This window comes from Panthera tigris, chromosome A2 (assembly GCF_018350195.1).
Source record: "Panthera tigris isolate Pti1 chromosome A2, P.tigris_Pti1_mat1.1, whole genome shotgun sequence".
NCBI lineage: Eukaryota > Metazoa > Chordata > Mammalia > Carnivora > Felidae > Panthera > Panthera tigris.
The window spans coordinates 107478047-107499820 of NC_056661.1; the positions used below are offsets into that span (position 1 = coordinate 107478047).

General features: G+C 34.0%; 1 protein-coding gene across 1 annotated transcript in view; it reads right to left on the reverse strand.

The window, feature by feature from the left end:
* Window positions 1-273: 273 nt before the first annotated feature.
* The window catches only part of MEOX2 (mesenchyme homeobox 2), a 65618-nt gene continuing 44117 nt past the window's right edge, over window positions 274-21774 (reverse strand). Inside the window, exons 2-3 of the mRNA XM_007089090.3 lie at window positions 17555-17727; window positions 274-1728 (exon numbers count right to left, since the gene is read on the reverse strand). Of these exons, the coding sequence (XP_007089152.1) occupies window positions 1504-1728; window positions 17555-17727 (398 nt within the window). The 3' untranslated portion in view covers window positions 274-1503. The remainder of the gene's footprint in view (window positions 1729-17554; window positions 17728-21774) is intronic.

Genomic DNA, 21774 nt, shown 5'->3' on the forward strand with positions numbered 1-21774 from the left:
GACTGTTCCCTTTACCTCATAACAGTGAATAATACTATCTTTTCTCCTTCCTTTATCTTCAATTTCATAAAATACACACGAAATCCATTTCGCATATTCTTCAAATCAGAAAAGTGACTTAATATATACGTGTTCTTATATGCTTTTTGATTACTCCAGGATTGATTGTTTTTTTTCATAATAAACAATTTCAGAAGCCAAAAGGAAACTGTAGATGATTCATTTATTATGATCATCTGGATATATACAATGCAGATGAATTTGGAACTTTCTTAAGTGTTTACATCAAAACCTGTAACAATTTAGAAAATCACAGTAGGGAGACCAAAATTATTTACAAAGGGTCATTTATTAAACACTTTTTTTTTTTTACAAAATACAAAGATTGTTGTTCTGCATGAATACATCATATATGAAAAAATAATGTTTTTACTGAATCTAATTTGAAGACATTCAGAATTTTATCTTCTACCAACTTGAGGAGTCAATTTTGCTTTGCAACTTGTCCAATACCATCACCAATCGAGGGAAATATTTTTCTTCTTAATTAAATCATACAACAGCTAGCATTTTCAAGAAATAAAATCAGACAAAGTCTGTCATACAAAGCTCTTTCTGCAAGTTAACTGATTTGCCTATGATCCTAGTTTTTTTTGTCAAGCTATAAGATAGGAAGAATTGAGGAGCTAGGTAAGTTTTATAATAATGTATTAGCAGCAGTTGATAGAAAATGCAACATAAGATTTGTTTTGTCTGTGGTACAAGAATATGTCCTATCAGACTCTAATGTATTTTTCTCTACTTGAACACAAGTAAGCACGTGCTGATTGTTTCTGGGATGACAAAATGCATAAACAGACAGGAAGCTGGTTCTGGTTGTCATCGTAAGTGCCTATTTTCATCAGCTAATATGAATGCGTTGCTAAACTTAGTGAAGACAGGAAAATGACTTAAGGGTAATATATACAGAGTTAAAATACATTTTTCATCCACTTAAGAATGATTTCAGGCACTGTGGCTATTCAGGATAAAATGTTTCATGGTTTGTTCTCAATAGCAATTTAAGTGTCAGTGCAAGCAAAAGCAAATACCTGCCCACTGTCATACACATGACCTTGTACATCTGGAATGTTCAAAGCAAGTTCGTCTTCTGCATCTTCACTCTGGAGGCATCTTGAATTAAAAGGTCTCATAGTTTGCTCTTGATAGCAATTTAATTTTCAGTGCAAGCAAAAGCAAACATACCTACTTACTGTCACACACACGACCAACACATCTGGAACAGTCAAAGCAAGTTCACCTCCATCTTCACTGTGGAAGCATCTTTAATAAGTGGCACTTAGTATAAACCCTCTATAAATCATGAAAACAGACTGGAGATGCCTGAATTTAATAATAATTAAAAATCACTGTCATAGTCATCTCTCTGTGTAAACGATGTTTGAGTAAGGCTTGCCATCACGACATTTCTTTCCTGAGAATGGAGCTGATCCTCTCTGTGTATCATAAGTGTGCATGCTCTGAGCTGTGGTCACTGTCGTGGCTGTCTTCATTTGCTAGAGAGTCCCCTGTTTGCTGGAGGGTGGCTGCACCAATCCCCGAGAGCTCGGAAGGGAGAAGTGTTCCCTTTTTGACATTCACCAGTTCCTTTTCTCGAGCTGCAGCTCCTTGCTGCCCTCCTTTTACTCTCTTCCATTTCATGCGCCTGTTCTGGAACCAGACTTTCACCTTAACAAAGAAAAGGAACAAACAGAAGAAAGAAAAACAAGAAAGAAAATGAAATGGCATTTTTCCCCTCCTTTTCTGTCATCAATGAAAAAATAACTCCTCAAAGACTTAGACAAGGACACTGTGAAGGACTGAATATGAAAATAAACCAGCACTGAATTTAACCAGATCCCATACTGATGATAGTGATTTAAACTTCCAGAAGATGCACACAAAGTACTCTATTTTGTATTTTATGACATACAGTATTAAAAAATAGATGGGAAAGAATGTTGTCATTTTGGGTTGCTCAAGGGTACTTGGCTTTATAAAGAGTTTCTATGAATCTCAGCCAATATTTTAATAGTTTTCTTGGTCAAACATTTTTTCTTCCCAAGTCCTTTGATTTGACATCCAGCTGTCAATTCCTGAACCAATCTGAAACATACTCAGAGAGCTACTGGTGAAGCTACATCTTAAAGGACCATTCTGGGCCACTGCAGCCTGCTACTGCATTCACAAAGCTGTATGTGACCGTACCACCGGTGTGAGTTCATCTTATAAACTATATATCATATTTTGAACTCTCTCTCTCTCTCTCTATATATATATATATATATACATACAACTAAATACACGTGTATATTTCACATCAGCTTTGTAGACATAAGTTTTCCTTCTAAAATTTAATTGAATTTGCCTGATACATTAAAGTTTTATATATATATATATATATATATATATATATATGGTATATGTACATATATATCATAAAACAAAAAATTAAATATACATTAAATGACCATTTATTTTCAGAACCAGAATAATATTGGCACATTTTATCTTCTTGTTTTAGAGGAACTTTATGTTCCTTTCACACTGCATTTCTCATCATTATGCATTCTTGTAAACTGTCCCTTTTACATTTCATTGATCTGTCTACTCCATTCAAAGCCTAAATTTTATGCTTATCATCTCCAATCCTTCAAATAAAACAACCAAACAACACAAAGTATTTTTCACAATATGTGACCTGAAAAAGTACTGTGTAATTTTGCTTGTCTTTTAGGTTTATCCAAATGGAATGTTTCTAACTACATGCTTCTTGATCTATCCATGTTGATTCAAGAGACTGCAGTCAGTCATTCTTTATGATTGTATACTATTCCACTGTATGAATATACCAGTTTATCCACTCTTCTGTCCATGGGCACTTGAATTCTTCCCCCCACCCCCCTTTTATAAATGATGATACTATAAACATTTTTGCATTTGTGTTCTGAGAAACATATGATCAAACTTCTCTGAGTATATATCCAGGGTTTGTATCAATGGGTCACAGGGTATATGATCATTCAACTTAACATGATAATACAGAAAAACTGTTTTCAAAATTGCATCAATTTATCCACTGCTGCCACATATACACATAGAGTCCAGAGTGTAAAAGTTGTTATTGATCCACATCTATATCAACATTTGGAGTTATCAATTTTTATCCAATATAATGACTATAAATGTTATCTTACCATGTTCCTATTTTGCATTTGCTGATTACTAACGAGTAAAGTACATTTAAAATGATGCTTAAATCTTCTTTTGTGAAATCCCTCTATATGCCGTTGGCATTGAAGTCTTCTTAAATTAGTTTTATTCTTTATAGACTTTTAAAATATATTTTGAATGCTAATTTAATGCTTTGTGCTTATATGGCTGCTACTATTTTCTCTCAATTTATAGTCTTTTTCATTTCCTTAGAGTGTCTTTTGATGCTCAGAAACCCTAACGTTTAAAATACTCAAATTTAGTAGATGGAACTGGAGGGTATTATGCTAAGTGGAATTAGTCAGTCAGAGAAAGATAAATATCATATGACTTCACTCATATGAGGACTTTAAGAGAGAAAACAGGTGAACATAAGGGAAGGGAAACAAAAATAATATAAAAACAGGGAGGGGGACAAAACAGAAGAGACTCATAAATATGGAGAACAAACTGAGGGTTACTGGAGGGGTTGTGGGAGGGGGGGATGAGCTAAATGGGTAAGGGGCACTAAGGAATCTACTCCTGAAATCATTGTTTCACTATATGCTAACTAATTTGGATGTAAATTTAAAAAAATAAAAAAGAAAATTAAAAAAAGAAATAAATACTCAAATTTATCATTGCTATCATTTTTATGTCTTCATTAAGAACCCTCTTTCTGCTGAAGCCATTAAGATATTTTTCGAAGTCGTCTTCTATGACATTTAAGGTTTGCATTTCACATTGAAGTGTTTAATCCATGAAGTATTGATTTTAGTATACAGTGCAAAGATCAAATTTTACTTTATTCTGTATGGATAACAAATTGCCGCAAAACCATTAATTAAATAGTCCGCCCTTTTTCTCCAGTGATCGCTATTTCAACTATGTTATAAACCAAGTTTCCATGTATGCTATAGCCTTAATTATTAAATTTCATAATAAGTCTTTATATCTGGGAGAGATAGTTCTGTTTTAGTCTACTTCATGAATGTTTTCAATATTATCCATTTTCATTAAAAATTTTTTTTTAATGTTTATTTCTTTTTGAGAGAGACAGAGATAGACTGCAAGTGGGGGAGGGGCAGAGAGCGAGGGAGACACAGAATCCAAAGCAGGCTCTAGGCTCTGAGCTGTCAGCACAGAGCCTGATGCGGGGCTCAAACCCACAAACTGTGAATTCATTACTTAAGCTGAAATCAGATGCTTAACGACTGAGCCACCCAGGCACCCCAGTCTCCACTTTCATTTTAGGAACTATATTAATTTCTGTAAATGCACAGTGCTAAAAAGAAGGTGAAGAGTAATATATTAAATTTGCAAAAAAAGTGTATTTATTTTAGTGGACTTCAAATCACAATACTCCATAAAAATTGGTACAATTTCCTCAGATGTTTCCACCAAAAAAAAAAAAAAATTACCTAAGACATTTCTCAACTGCATTTTCATTGGCCTATGAGGCCATAACTGAAATTTTATATCATACATTGCTCATTCTTACTTTAATCCATTAGGGAATGAAAAAAATTCCCTGTTGAAAAAGATTGATTAAGAACTCAGAAAAATGAAAGAAGAATGACTAAAAACTAGCTGATGGGGGCACTTGGCTAGCTCAGTTGGTAGAGCATGCAACTCTGATCTTGGGGTTGTGAGTTCGAGTCCCATATTGGGTATAGAGATCACTTTAAAAAAAAAATGAGTAAACTTTAAAAACAACAACAAAAACTAGCTGATGGATGTTCAGGTGTTATTACTTAATATCAAAATGATGAGCGGTTACCTTTTATTATATACCTATTTAAGGCTAGACTACTATAGGTATGGTTTATGTAATATTTCTAATAGTCACAATTTTTCCAGATATCTTTAACATTATTCCTATTTTATAGATGAGGAAGTTGAGACGCCGAGGTTAAGTAACTTGTTTAAGATTACACAGAGGGGAAAATGTGGTGCCAGAATTTAAATCTGGGGGTAGTTTGGCTTCAGATTGGACTTTTGTTGTTGTTGTTCCTGTTATATTTCAAACCCCTACTTTTTAAGTAGTTAGAATACAAAAGTAAAGCTTATAAAGTATGTGAACTCCATCCATATGATTACTATCATTCATGTAATTCTCCTACTCGATATAATTAGGTTTGTAAATATGACACTATTTCCTGTACTATAATTTAGGTAATTATACTACTCAATTTAATTACCTTTGCAAGCTTGACATTGCATGTTGCATTAGATCTTTTCCACATGAGTTGGGTTCTACTCCTGGCTTCACTTCTGAGTTTCTGTGTGAATTTGAGAAAATTATACTTCTCTCTGCCCCAATTTTCATATTTGTAATATTGGAATAATGAGCCTTTCAAGATTCTCCATAGGGACATTTTCTCCATGGACAATTCCAGATGGAAGAAACACATCATCATCATTGTCACCAAGAGCTGAAACATTCAGTCAAAATAATCTTGGCAGAAAATGGGAGGAATACGTTTCTTTTAAGATCTACACTTATTTCCTTTTCTGTGAGAAGGGGTACAGTAATTCTATAATAACAGTATAAAACCTGTTATGTGCAATTCTAAATGAGAAAAATGTAAGAATATGGTATTGATTTTAGAGACCGTATAGGCTATTTTGTGTTCTTTTCTATGTTACCATGTGAAATTTTGCCATTTCTTTTTTTTAAACAGACTGATAAAAGACTTTCATAGTATTCAATGGTAGCTATATATCCATACATAAAGACACATACATGTGTATATATATATATGTGTGTGTGTGTGTGTGTGTGTGTGTGTGTGTGTGAAAGCATTTGATAATTATACAGTAATTATTTACTATTTTCTCTAGAGGTCAGATAACATATTTGATACCAAAACTACATGAAATTAATAACAAGACAAAAAACAGCAACAAATATAGGTACATCCTATAAAAATAGAAAGGAAGAATGCAAAATATCAAAAGTCAGTGTGTCCAGATTTATTTTCTAATATACTATAAAATATTGAGGTGAAATGAAATGAGAGAAAGATTTTGGGGAAAAGCATATGTTTTTCTACTAGCATCACAGTATTAAGAGCAAATCTATAAAAGCAATCCTAGATTATAAATCAATATTTCCATTAGAATATTAATACCACAGTTTTGGGCACCTGGGTGGCTCAGTTGGTTAAGCCTCCAACTTTGGCTCAGGTCATGATCTCACGGTTTGTGGGTTCGAGCCCCGCATCAGGCTCTGTGCTGACAGCTCAGGGCCTGGAGCCTGTTTCGGATTCTGTGTCTCCTTCTCTCTCTGCCCCTCCCCACTTGTGCTCTCTCTCTCTCTCTGCCTCTCCAAAAATAAAATAAATGTGGAAAAAAATTTTAAAAACCACAGTTTCAAAAATAAGTAAACAATAGTTTAATTTAGTATCACTTTATAATCCAGCTTCATTGGTTGAATTGAAAAAAAAATAGCTTTTGTTTTCTTTTTTTTGTAAGTTAGCTAAAGCATAATCATTCATATGCTTGACACTTCATTAAATTTTTTTAAATGTTCATTTACTTATTTTGAAGAAAAAAACATGAGCATGGGAGAGGGGCAGAGAGAAAGAGAGACAGAGAATCCCAAGTAGGCTACACACTGTCAGTCCAGAGCCCCACATGGGGCTCAAACTCATGAACTGTGTTGAGATCATGACCTGAGCTGAAATCAAGAGTGAGACGCTTAACCGACTGGGCAACCCAGGTATCCCCTGACATTTCATTTTTAGAGACAAATATACTATTTATTTTAATTAAAGCTTACACGTGTGTTTCATATAATAATCTGCATTTATAAACTAGACAAAGTAGAGCTAATCTCCCATTTCCTTGGTGACTTTCAAGCTCCATTTATCTATTCATTCATATACTTGATAGTACTGAATGTTAGCAACAGCTAATGTTTTAGATAAAAACTGGGTGGGGTTAGAGTGAGGAATGTACAAATAAATAAGATAAAGTCCCTAGGTATTCAGAGTCAAGAAAAGAGGCATGGTAAGTAACAGTTTACTGGCTATATACGAAACCTTTGGTATAAGGATTAGCTTCATACTTTATAGAATATCCTTAAATTGGGGTGCCAGGGTGGCTCAGTCAGTTGAGCATCAGACTCTTGATTTCGACTCAGGTCATGATCCCAAGGTAGTGGGATCTCAAGGTCCCTGTCAGGCTCCATGCTGAGTGTGCAGCTTACTTAGGACACTCTCACTCAAAACAAAATGAAACGAAATGAAATGAAATAAAATAAAATAAAATAAAATAAAATAAAATAAAATAAAATAAAATAAAATAAAATAAGGAATATATGTAAACTGTTGTTCTGGTTGGTATCACTGCTAATTCACTATTAAGAGATTCCCCTAATATTCCATGATATGGTATAGAACTCTACCCTTGGCTCAATGTGCCTCTCAGTTTATGCTGCCACACAATTATTATAGCAAATTCTTTCCTCTGAGAATCTCATGCTTTTGATGTTATTGGTATCTGAAATTTTTGTCCCAGTAACATAGAGTAATACTATAGGTTCTAGGATATTGGATCTACAAACATTTTGCATACAATTAAATCTGTTCATCTTGGAGCACGATATACAAATTCTGTGAGCTTTTATTATTTTGGGGGTCCTAAGCCAATATTATATTCTGGTCTACCATTTTTCTGAAAAGTACTAGATAAATGAAGTTTTGTTTTTTTTGGTTTTTTTTTTTTTTTTTGCTTTTCAAATATTCCCATTTTTAAGCTCAGATCTAAGGCAAGATTCCATATAAAGCGTGTATTGTCATGTTACGTAGTATGATTAACAACTCTGATAAAAATAAATTATCGGGCCACCTGGGTGGCACAGTTGGTTAAGCGTCTGACTCTTCATTTCGGCTCATGTCATGGTCTCATGATGATGAGACTGAGCCCCGTGTCAGGCTCTGCAGTGAAACTCTCTCTCTCTCCCTATCTCTGCCCCTTCTTTGCTCATACATGCTCTCTCTGTCACTCTCTCTCAAAATAAATAAATAAACTTAAAAAAATAATAAAATAAATTCTTTATCCCAAGAATCTGAATTATGAAAAAATACTATTATTCATGAAATCAAACCATATGAACCAAACCTTATAGACTCTTAATATCTAGGCATGCAGGTATTTTTCAAAAAATATTCATGTTAAAAAGTAACAAATATATAATAGCCTGCTGTATTATAGTAGTGAATAATTAAAGTGGTCAGTTATATACCTTACTTTTCAGAACATTTACTTATTAGGAAGAATTCTCACTTTTTATTCCTTAGTCAACAAAGTATTTAGTATTCATATTGTCTAGATGATCAAAATACTATTTAAATAAACAGGAAAGCATTTATTCCCATCTTGATTCCTTTTACTGAATAAAGCAGCAAAGAGATTTTTGCTGTGATTAATTTATTCAAATGATGTATTTCAGAATCTAGTAATAATATTTTTGTATTTAATAATACTGTGAGAATCACTGTTGCCACTTGGTAAACATTCATTTTACCTTTTTATTTAATTTATTTAGTCATTCACATTATATCCTTCTATATAAAAGTTCAAAATACCTGTCTTTTTAGGGTTCACAATATATCACAGCAGAACACAAATGAAATATGTGTCTGCAACTGCCACACAATTTCCTAAGGTGGCCAGAGGCAAGGAGACTGAGAGAATGTTGAACTACCCAATGCTATAACCCATATTTATATAACACCATAAATACCTGCCCTTTGAAGAAACTATTGTAATACCAAACATCTGGACAAAAACGGACTATTTCAGTGACATATCTAGAGATCTCTAAACATCTGGAATTTGTAGCTTTAATATTTCAAATGTTTTCATTAGTATCTGGGCACTTGAAATACACGGTCTAACAAACATTTGTTCACATCTTTACCATGTGAAAACATGCAAAGAATAATTTTATAAGTACAATTTTCAGATTTAATCACATTCCCTGTGATTATATTTGGTCATGGCAGCTGATCTAGTAAGCCAAGGTAAATAGGCCCTAGAAAGACTTACCCACGTAATTCAGTGGCAAAGTCAGCAGTTGAACTGAAGAATTACAACCAAGAATGCTCCATAAGGTAAGCATGAAAAATGAGGAAAAGAAAGCTTCTTTACTCTTCCTGCCTGAATAGATTTATATCTTATACAGAAAAGGAATCCCTCAGCCATTTCCAAGAAATTCATGGGAGCAACCAGTTGACTGTCCTGTTTCTACAGCCATGAAACATGGGGTTGGGAAGTGGTTGTTTGTATGTGTAGGAGGCTGAAGGGTATTAGGACATATTCCATGACTAAAGACTGAATTCTTGTTTGGAGGGCTGGTTTTGATGTTTATCCTCTATTTCAGCAATGAATCATTTCCTCGCCTTTATGATTTTCACTTTTGAAGCTCCTTTTTCTTCCCTCTTTAGAATGCTTGAGAATTAGGCTCACTAATGTAGTCATAAAACATTTACTATTTTGCGTATTTTTAAACAAACTGAATACACATCAGCTGTTGTGAGTCATAAGCAAATTATATATTCAACAACAAAAAAACTTTTTTGAGGCAACAAATGAAATTCTCCATAATAAATTATAATGTTATGGGTATTATTACAAGCCAACAGAACATTCTCCTTTCTAAAAATGCAAACCAAAGTAGCCATTCACATGATGAGTCAAATTCTTAGAGGAGTGATTCCTTTTAATTGATTTTTTTGAGAAATGTCACTATAGTAATAGATGATAACCACGATACCTTTTCTGCCATACCTAATGAAATTCAACTTAATGGTCTATTTCAATAATATTAATTTATAATCAAAATTCATTATTCCTAACCCTATTTTTCATACAGTTAAAAAACAGGTGTACCTTTGGTTATCTTAACTGTTTACCTAAGTATAGTATGACATATGACTTCTGCAAATTTGTGTGGATACTTGATATTTGACATGTGCAATCAAAACCAAATCAGGCACCTTTATCTTTTATTGTGTTAAAAAATTCCTGACTAGCAAATCTTTTCTGTATGGACTTTGTGTATTCTGAGCCACAATTGGTACTTATTTTGTTCACACCAATGAGATCAACTAGAATGACAGTATTTGTTCTCAATATTTTGCCTGATCTCTGGGATGATGTGTAACAATAGCTAGCAACATATCGCGGTCAGTATATACAATTTTGACTAACCATCTCTTCTAACCTTTATCTAATTAAGTGAAATCTATCAAATATAAATATGTGGTTTAAACATAGGAGCACACTATTTTTAACAGGATACAAGAACAATGGGCAACTTCCTATGGTTCAATTTAATGAAATTAATATTCTATTTCTAGACACCCTTAAGTTCATTATTATAATATATATAAGCCTTCACTATACTTGTCATTTAATTTTTTAGATTTAGGAACCACCTCCTTAGAGCCAATATTATTTTAAGAATAATAGTAATTATTACTATTATATTCATATGCACTGACCACAAAAAAGTCAATAACCTTAACAACTGGAAATATTTCAACACTTGAAAAAAAAAACTGTCCAGCATAAAAAATGAGAAAGAAAAATGATAAAGAGATGTGAAGTTAAAAATCTATTCTTTTTTTTAATGTTTATTTTTGAGAGAGACAGAAAGAGAGACAGACAGACAGACAGACAGAGGGAGGGGCAGAGAGAGAGGGAGACACAGAATCTGAAGCAGGCTCCAGGCTCCAAGCTCCAGTCTCGGAGGCCAACTTGGGGCTCAGACTCACCAACTGCGAGATCATGACCTGAGCCGAAATCAGACACTTAACCGACTGAGCCACCCATGTGCCCTAGCATTAAATCACACTTTAAATGGTGATCCTGTGATGCGGTGTATGTTATGTTTCAGAATGTTATTACTGATTTACTGATCAAGTATAAATTAATACATTTGTTTCTGTATGGAATAAATTGGGAAATAAAATATAGAAATTCTGAGATTAAACAGAGAATTATCCTTATGCTTTCATTATATCAGTTGGATGAATGCTCACAGCAAGAATCATAAAGGCTCATATACGCAGGCATACATACGAATGTATGTGTATATATCCATTTATATACCTATATGTATATTTCTATCTCTATTGATCTAACAGCATTTAAAACTTGATTTTTTATATATTTTCAAGGCTATTTCAATAAGGGCGGGGCTTTATTTTTCTAATATTTTTTCTATTATTTCACATTTAGATATTTATATTTGTAAACTGTTAGAAATCAATTGCTTTTTTCTCAGTCTTCTACTTTATATAGGTAGTATTTCTAAAAATTGATTTGGGAGAGGGTTAAATAATTGATTTTTTATTTCTAGATCTTGCTCTCTAATCGACTCTCATTCATTACTCTTCTTATATCATAGAATTAATGTTTTGTAGTATGTAAGATAGTTCTGATTCTGGCTTTTAGATTGTACATTGTCAATATGCATTTCTTAGAAAAAAAAAAACAGCAGTACTCAGGCAATACCTCTCTACATTAGAAAATAAGATTCTGTCATGTTCCACCATCAACTCCTCTACCTTATGCTTCCCGCCATTTTTTCAGTAGGAGTCAACTCATATTTAATCTTTTAAAATGGCAGACACACCATGATTTAAACAAAGAAACATCTTACTGTTACTGCAGGTGACTGTTAAATACTACCTTAAGAAATGAGAAAATGTTCTAACATCATTGGCTACACAGGTAGTCTTGAATTACCTTGAACAGATAATATGTCTGGTCATGGACATATTTATAATTTATTAGCTAAAAAGTGTCCATATGAATTTACAGAAATAAACTTGCAAAGGACAGGGATTGTGTAAATTGCTGAGCAAAAGGCAAAACCACTGTTTATTTGGTACGTGGAAAATTCTCCTTCATAGTGATCCAAAAAGTCAATGCCTGTTTTGAAAATATTTGGCACTGAGCCATTTAAAGATTTACGAGTAACAAACAAAGCATAATCCTTCTCATTTCCACTAATGGAATATGACCCAACTAGGTGGGATTTTCCATTTATCTTGGCAGAGGTATCATGAATTCGGTCTGTTTATTCCAGTAATCTTTGCTAGTTTACAATTCTGCAACATTGCACCTTTGATTAGCTTTGTGAAATAAATGGATCTTCCATTTTTTCTATATTTGGCAGCCTTAGCTGTATAAAAATGTCCATTTGTCACTCCTGTTATAGTTTCATGCAGCTGCCTTCCCTCCTCTTCCCACTGTGAGATATTAAAAAATTGGCAGGAGCTTTCTCCAAGTGTGCCTGGATGGATGAAAAGGCCAGAATAAGCATGTCAAATGTAAAAATACCTTGGGACAGGAGGGTCTTTAGACTAACTGGCTCTTCAAAATATTCCAAGTGGCTCTGCCAATTGAGGATTATTAGCTGTTGATTCAGAAGGGTATATAAGAATATGTTGTAAATTAGAGACTGTAAGTTAGAAGCTGGGAGATACTGGACTGATAACTTATACAAAACAATTATATAATTAAAAATATTTGAAGTTCAATTTTGTTCTAGTATCTCCATTTTTATTTGGCATAAAATAATTTTATTTAATGCCTATATGCTAATGTGGAATCACTTTGCAGAACGAGCCTTTTTTTTCTTCTTCTTTGGCCAGATGGAGTTCAAAGGGGATTAGAGGCTCCCCTGATCTACAGAGGCACTGCATTATGGAAGACACAAACATAAGAATCTGACTTCTTTGTGAGATTTCAGAACTATTCTTCATATAGGGGCTTGAAAATTCAAGTCCTGAGTGATATTTCAGGATTTAACATATCTTACTTTTTTCCTTAAGGGAAACCTAAGCATCAGAGTAAATCTTTATAATTACATGTATGTGACCTGTAATAAAATGTAGCAAATATATTGATTAGCGATTTATATCACTAAGCAAAGTAGGAGTATATACAAATAACTTAACAGCTATACATATGTATATTTCATAGGCAATTATATAAAATTCTTAGATGAAAGTACATCTGAAGATTACTTCTGATTATAAAGTAAGTTTCCATTTAGGAGAAAGTTATTTCCTTAAAACAATTCTGCCCTAAATTGTTGCAGCTTATTTAATATTTATTTTTCCCTTTACATTATATACTTATGAGTTCTACCTTTGCATTTAAGTCTTGAAAAGCTTTTTTAAAGTCAAGAAAAATATTTTAAGAGACTAAAGGTTCTATTAAAGTTAAGGAAAACACTGCACAATATGGAGTTAGATATAAGTCTCAGGTTATTTTAAAGTATGAAAAGATAAATCTTGCAGAATGGAAATGAAAAAAGTGCATGTCTATAATTAGAATAATTTTACATCTGGAAATCCTATAAAAGGAGTGTTATTTAACACTCCTATATAGTGTTAGGATATAGATTACATAGATAAACATGTATAGCATTAATACAAAATCAAAATTGCTACAATTACTGTAAGACAATTAAAAGAAGACGAATGAAATGGGTTCAGTTTATAACTCTATGTTTATAACTTTAAAAGCCCAACCTTGAGAAAATAAACTGAAAATATCTCACTGGGACAAGAGTGCTGGCATATTGAAGGAATATGTTTTCAGACCTTTAAGAATATCAAAATTGATGCCTGACAGCATACAATATTTTTCTGATAAACTTAGCATAGTAAAATTCATCCCACAAAACATAAATAAAGCCTTCAGATTCTCAATTTAAGATACTGCACGTGCATAGAAGTCTAGGAATAAAATGAACAGCTGGCACAACCAGGAACATTCTCCCATACAACTCTGTCATTCCTCTTTTGTGACATTCAACACTCATCACAATTGTTAATACTTGTTTGATTTTTGCCCTTCCATGACTTCTAGCAGAGACTTGTCTAGCTTATTTTAGCAAGATGTAATTTCTAGCATCTAGCTCAACAAATATTTGTATTACCAAGCAATTCACTATGTCTTGAATGGCAAAGATTTTTCGCCCCTCTGGTTGACACTTGTGTTTTATACTTTATGCTAGAAATACTTTCATATTTATTATGACATACAAACCTGAGTAGAAGCAAGAGAAGGTAGTTTTTGTTTTTGTTTTCTTTTTCCTTAAGCAGGCTTCACACTCAGCGTGGAGCCCAATATAGGGGTTGAACTCAGAACCCTGAGATCAAGACTTGAGCTGAGATCAACCTCAGCTTAATCAACTGAGCCACCCAGGTGCCCCGAGAAGGTAGTATTAATTTCCATTTTGTGCCTTAGGGAGATTGTTACTTGCCTAAGAATAAACAATTCCAATTAGAGAAATTTGTTCAAATTTTTATCATAATAATTCAATTTTTTCTTACTAACAAATAGTGGCCCAGTAAAGACTTAAATTTTTGTTATTGTTTTGAGTAAGAAAGTGTGCAAGCCAGGAAGGGGAACAGAGGGAATGAGAGAGAGAATCTTAAGCAGGCTCCAAGCTCAGTGTAGAGTCCGAGGCAGGGCTTGATCCCACAACCCTAGGATCATGACTTGAGTTGAAATTACAAGTCAGACACAACCAACTGAGTCATACAGGCACACCTAAAGACTTAACTTTGGGAATTTGGATTCCACACGGATACATCTCCCTTTCATATTAACTTGCAAAATTGTGAATAAAGATTTTTATAGGATAAAATTCTGTACAAAACCAAATTTAAGTTCTTCGCAAACCCAATTATATCTCAACTTATTTTTTTGCTATTTTTACCCCATAAAGGTATAGTTAGCTTGTTTTAGTAATGGCCTCCAACAAATGTTGCCTTCCTTCCATGTATCCATTCCCTTATATTGTCTCCTTCTACACTGACACCGAGCTTGTACATTGTTGTTTTTCTTTTACTCCTGGGAATGCTTCCACCACCATTTGAAAAGTCCCAGGGAGCCTATTAGAAGAAGATGGAACCACACACAACAGAGACAAGCTGTCCCAGCTGAGGCTGTCTAGACCAACCAGCTCTTCAAACCCACCAGGTGACTACAGCTCTATGATGGATCTAGGTAAGCCCAGCAGTATAACAACCCATTTGAGCCCAGTCAAAATCCATGACCCACAAAATTGTGAGCAAATTAAATACTGGTTATTGGTTGAAGCCACTAAGATTTTTAAGTGCATTATTACATACAAAAAGCTAACTGATACAAAATTGATAGGGAACTTTAAAAAAAAAGGCAAAGATTAAAATTGTGTGTGGGGGGGAGGGGGGACACCTAGGTGGCTAAGTTCGTTAAGCATCCGACTTCAGCTCAGGTCATGATCTCGCAGTTCATGAGTTTGAGCCCCACACTGGGCTCTGTGCTGACAGCTTGGAACCTGGAGCCTGCTTTGGATTGTGTGTGTCTCTCTCTCTGCCCCTCCCCTGCTTGCACTCTGTCTCTCTCTCAAACATAAAGATTAAAAAATATTTTTTAAAAAGTGTGTATATAATTTTGCATATAATTGCACATCACTCTTTATCAGGAATGGCAACTCATGAAGAAAACAAAATATCCAAAATACCTTCAAAATTCTCAGGCCAAATTTATAGAACTGCTTCTAAAATGAAATTATTCTAAACCAAAGGTGAAACCTCTGCTTTATAATCAAATAACCATAGATAACCACAGCTATCTCTGGAATACCAAGAAGAGAACCTTGACTTTTCTCTTGACTAAGAGAGTAGTACTGAATCCCATTATTTCTGTAGCTTGGAAGCAAATCCTCGTTCGTTTCCTCTATGTATCATATAAAACATGGTTTCTTTTTATTGAATTCACTCTCTGTATAAATACATTAACCTGTAATTCCTCCCCTCCTTTATCTGTTCCCAGTTTAAAAAAAAAATGGGGAAAAAAAAAAGATGTCTGATAATGCAGATTTTGGATTCTCCTCTCCTGCATGCCAAATGTTGTACACTTATGGGGGAAACTTTGTATGCAAAGTTCAAGAGAAGGAGAATTTTGTGCTTCACAACGTAGGCACTAGTCATAATATTTAATAAAATATAAACTGCCAATAAATAAAACCACATAAAAGTGTTTCTCTCTATATTTCTATTACCTAGAAATACCCCACCAAAAGATGAAGCACAGAAATTAGCAGAAAGAAAGCAGATGATTTAAGAAATTGGATAAAATAACTTGCTCTCCTAAGATAGTATTCATTTGTCCACACCCTGTTGGTATTTCTTTGGTTCCAATGGGATCCCTAGAGGAGGTGCACACAGTGAAAGAGGAAATGAGACTCTAGTCCTGGGAGTGCCAATCATAACTGCACTGTCCATAAAGTTGTTTGGATTTGCCTTTCAGGAATGTTTTTCTAAAGATTAGCAACTGTTGACCATCAGTAGGCTAGATTCTCCCAGGGCAAATCAGAATCCATAAAAAGAATGCACTGGAAGCACTACTGGAGCAAATAAAATTCAAGAGAAAACCTAAATTTAACTAATTAAACAGTATTTTTTAGGTTTTATCAACTGAGGTCAACAGATCATTAATAATTTCAGCGTTTTCTGAGTTGATGTCAGAATTTCTGGATTTTTGAAGCCAATATAATTTCAAAAATAGTTGGGAAATATTTACCAATAATCTGCATGCCCTTGCCCCCATCATTTCCCAGCCCCCTTGAACTTAAGTGGAACTACTGATGATTTCCGGGCCTTAGAGTATAAATGGAAGTGACATGGGTCATTTCCAGGTGAAAACATTTAAAGGTCAATGCATGAACTTCCAACTCTTTCTTACCTCCTGTGGTTAGTAAGGACACCACATGTCGAGATGCCAGAGAGTCAGACTGGGTCTGTGAGTGATAGTTTGTAATGTTGGACTTGTAAGTATGGACAGCGAGCAAATAGTGAACATTTTTGTTATGTCACTGAGGTTTGGGGGTTAATGTGTTATGGTAACAAACATAGCAAACCCTGTCCTGAGCAATAGAGGAAACTAACTTGGGGTTACATGGGGTTGCCAGCTTTCTACTATACCAAATAAGGAGATTTTAAAATTTAAGCAAACAAAATTGCTCACTATATGTCATCATTATATACAAGAAATAGTATTTTAAAAACAATTACAGAATAAGGAATAATTCCTTAAACTGAATAGATATAGTTTTCCTTAAAACACTGCTATTTTATCCTGAATTTTGTCATTTTGCTGGGCCCAAATATCATGGAATAGAACACCTGTCTTCCATATGGTATTTAAGAACCACAAATCTAGATATTTCAAAAATGGCAAGAGAAGATTATTGATTCAATGCAATTAAAAATACCATAATCACAACAATATCCAACTTTACCTGTCTTTCAGTGAGATCCAAATTCACTGCTATCTCATATCGCCTCAGTCTGGTCAGGTAATTATGATGGGCAAACTCTGCTTCAAGTTCTCTGATTTGCTCTTTGGTAAAAGCTGTCCGTTCCTTCCTGGGTTTGCTATTGACTTCTGACTTATAATTTCCTTCCTGGGAATCTGAAAAAAAGAAAAAAAGTAAGAAAGAAGTAGATTTGCTTCGTTCATTCAAATGCATTCAATCACAACATTCATACCAGAAGCATTTATTGAGTAACTCCTTTTTTCAGGTAGTGTTAGACATGGGAAAAATAGAGCAAAGATAGTTAAGACTGATCTCACAACAGGATAAGACACACTTCTTATTTTTCAATCTACGCTCATGTGACTCACAGCCTAAATTCCAAAATATGAACAAAAAATTTAATTGCTCTTAATATGCTATTATAATGAAAAGATCAATATATAAAATAAACCATTTCTAGGAAATAATTTTAGATATAAATTTATGTCTAATAAGTTGTTTAACATATATACAGTTGGGATCTAAGTACGATTAAATTTTATAATTCCTAAAAAAAGTGTTGACTTAGTTTATGAACATTTAAGCAATTTAAATGTTTAGCAACTGGACCATAAAAGTCAGTTCAAGCTCAAAGCATACATATGAATGTGTTCTACTGATCTTTTAATTTCCATTTAAGTTCAGCCTCTTCAAGGACAATAGCATTGCTATTCTTTAATTTTGTACAATAAATATTCCAATGTGGAGTCTATAAATAAAATTGTGTTCATATAACTCAAAATATGCAAAGTTTGTTAATGTTTTTTCATCATATATGAGATAAACATAAGATGCACAACACCTAACAAAAGCTATCCAAACACCAAATCTTATAATGCCATGTAGAAATAATAATAATTTAGGGTGTATTATTCCATGTTTCTTCCTAGGAGTTTAAGACATAATTAACATATAGTATTTCACTTATCCTCATCATATCCCTGAGATGTATGTTAGAAGACATTCTTAATATACCGAAGAACACAATGTGTGCCTATAATGCAAAAAAAATTCCACGTGTTTAAACAAATAACAGGTAATTGAACCAGCTCTAGTGATTCATGTTGAATCTATCTTCAGGAAATAGCAACATAAACAAGGTAAAGTGGTGTGTTTGTGCTCCCTTAAAAATCACTTCAGTTCTCTATTTTTGAGCATGTACACACAAATTGTGATGTCTTTATCAGATGGAAGTACAACAAACTCTTCTTGAGCCCAAATGAGAGAATATAGGAAAATTACAAAGAGTGACATTTTATTTTTTAAATTGACAAATGTAATATGGTATACTTTAGGAAAGATCTTTTTGGTCAACATTCAAGGGCAAGAAACATTTGTTTCTTCATTCAATGATGCTTAAATATGCTAAGTACTATGTGCATTTATATGTATGTAGTTAAATATGTTAAGTACTATATATATATTATTAGTATTTAATACTAATTTAATATAATATACATATGTCAGTGTTCTTTTCTGTCTGTCTGGAAAGTCCAACTGAAGTCAAGAATTCCCTGCATAGTGTGAACAGTTTAGTTCTGATTCTTTCTAGAATCTTGTTTGGCCAGATGTAAAGCTGTATAGATCCAATAGTAGCAGCAGCTACAGAAAGCCTGCATCAAAATATTGGGACACTGGCCATTACTTTGCTTCTGAGGGATCACAGAGTATGATTCACCGATGCAGTGGTGCAGTCAGAAATTCCTCGGATTTCAGTGACCACATTTCTGGGCTTACCCCTGTGTGGACACTTACTCCTGTGTTGACTGGTTCCTTACCTTGGCAGAGAAGGTAGGGCTTTATCCAAGGCAAAAATGGTTTGTGACATGTCACATACATGCTGTACTTTAGAGTAAGCGACTAGGATCACATATAACTTATGTAATAGATGATGTGTCAGCTCTCAGGTAGGCCGTGTGCACACAGTGCCAACTTACCTGAATCAAAGTGGAACCTGAAGTCCATCATCACCGCCCCCCTTTTTTCTTTCTTTTTTTTTTTTTTTTTTGCTATAGATTTACCAATCTCTTCATCTTTGGAGCATTTAGCTATTCTTTGTGAGTAAATCTTCTAGATGACTGAATTATTTTAATTTAATTTTTCCATTGGCTGTCCTGACAGACTGGAAACCCAGTCACAGCCTAGAATATTCAGAAGTCCCTCGCACAGGATCTATGTTCTCACGTGAATCAAGTTTTATTGCCAATTTGGAACCATACTCAGTCTAAAATCTGAAGCTGATTATTCTTTATATGGGGACAATACTCTGATCCTTTCAGTAAAGCAACTCTGGAAACTGACAGCAAAGTCAGAACATTTTTTCTCATGAGCCTTTCAATTTGAATGATTCACGGTTAACACCGTCCCTTACATAAGCATGAATGAACAAATGCACAATGAGGAAAGCCTATTAATTTATATTTATTTTTGAAATACTTTAACTTTTGTAGTATTCAAAAGTGCTTAAAAACCAACACACACACACACACACACACACACACACACACACACACACACAAATAAAAAGCACACAAAATTTGGGCCAATGCTTGTTACGAATGGTCACTTGAGTAGATCTATATACATGCCCATTCTAACTAGAAATATACAACAGGAGGTTTATACATCCAGTGACTGAATTTAAACAAAAGTCTGGCTATAATTCAACATTTAAATCCAAAAGCAATTTATTGAATGCTTGAATTCCAAACCAAAGTAGCTCACAGTAAAATCCAGTGACTAAAACAATGTGAACTGTGCATACTTAAATTTACCATAATCACACATGGAATAATTATACTGTAACTAACATGATAAAGAGTGGGTGTGTGCTTCCTTAATTCATCACCTAAGAGAGAGAATGCCGATGTAATTGAGGCAACACCAACATCAATTAATTCGGTGGACACTTTCATCTGTGTATCTGTGATTCTGTTGTGGTTTTCACCAGGTTTGCTCCCACTTTTTCGGTGCTATTGAAAACATGCTCCTTGGGACTATAATTCTGGACTTGTATTTACTATATCTTTGATTAATTTTTTTTTTCTTGCATTTCCTGAAGCCCATCATTTGCTGACCCTAAGGCTTCTACTACTGTCACCTGACTGGCTTTTCTTTGGTGGAAAATGGGTGGGAGACTTGGACCAGGCTTTTGGCAAATTGCACACCAGCTTCCATCTGTTTCCCAGCTGTTTCAACTGAGGCAAAAATCTCTCCTTTTTCTTCAACCTCCTATATCCAATGCCAAATGATAGGTGTTGGGGGTGGGGGGGTGGGATCTGGAAACTGCCTTACTTTCTTCCCTACAACCACAAACAAAATGTCACCATCTGTACAGTATATTCCAATGTAAAATATTACAATTGTTGTTTCTCGTCTCAGATACTTTAATGCACATGTGGGTGCACTCTCACACTCCCTCGCTGCTTGGAGGAAATGTTGACTTATGTGTTCAGGTAGAGCTGGCGGTCCCAGTTCCCTAACCTTTTGCTCCCTGGGACTATGCTAATGGAAGAAGTCTGCAATACTTCCGTGGAGGATAAAAATTGCCCTCCAAGGATCATTTCTGTCTAGCATTTAGAACTTCTCCACATGTGACTTTTTATTTCCCCTAGTACAAGGGGATGCCAAAAGATAATAATGTTTTATTGAAGACAAGTAATGTAAGGGCTTGGTCTGTTCAGTAGTGGCACAGAATGCTTTTTAGCAAAAGAGAAATATTAAAGTATGATTGAGTATATTTTTTTGGCTACCCTGGGTAAGCTTATTAACTTGTTTAAATGAAGGACATAATTTACCTATGTCTGTAAAATATCAAAATGTAAAGGAATGTCTCTATAGCTTAGACTACAATGAATATTTGTTTCATATTCTGAAGGAAGAATGAATTCTAAGCCACAGCCTATTTTAGTCCTTTGCAACTTCTTGTATCAATGTTTTGTCTTCTATTCAAAATGACAGATATTCATTTATTATTAACAAAGCTGCACAAATAGTTGGCACAGGAAGCTATAATTATCTTTACATGGGCATAAGGATTGTGGATGGAGATGGGGAAATTTATAGAATAATCCTATTGATGCTAGTAATTTTCACATTTAAATGGGAAATAGACTTCCTTATGGTAAATTATCCAACTTGCCACTCCAGCTTCTAAATGGGTA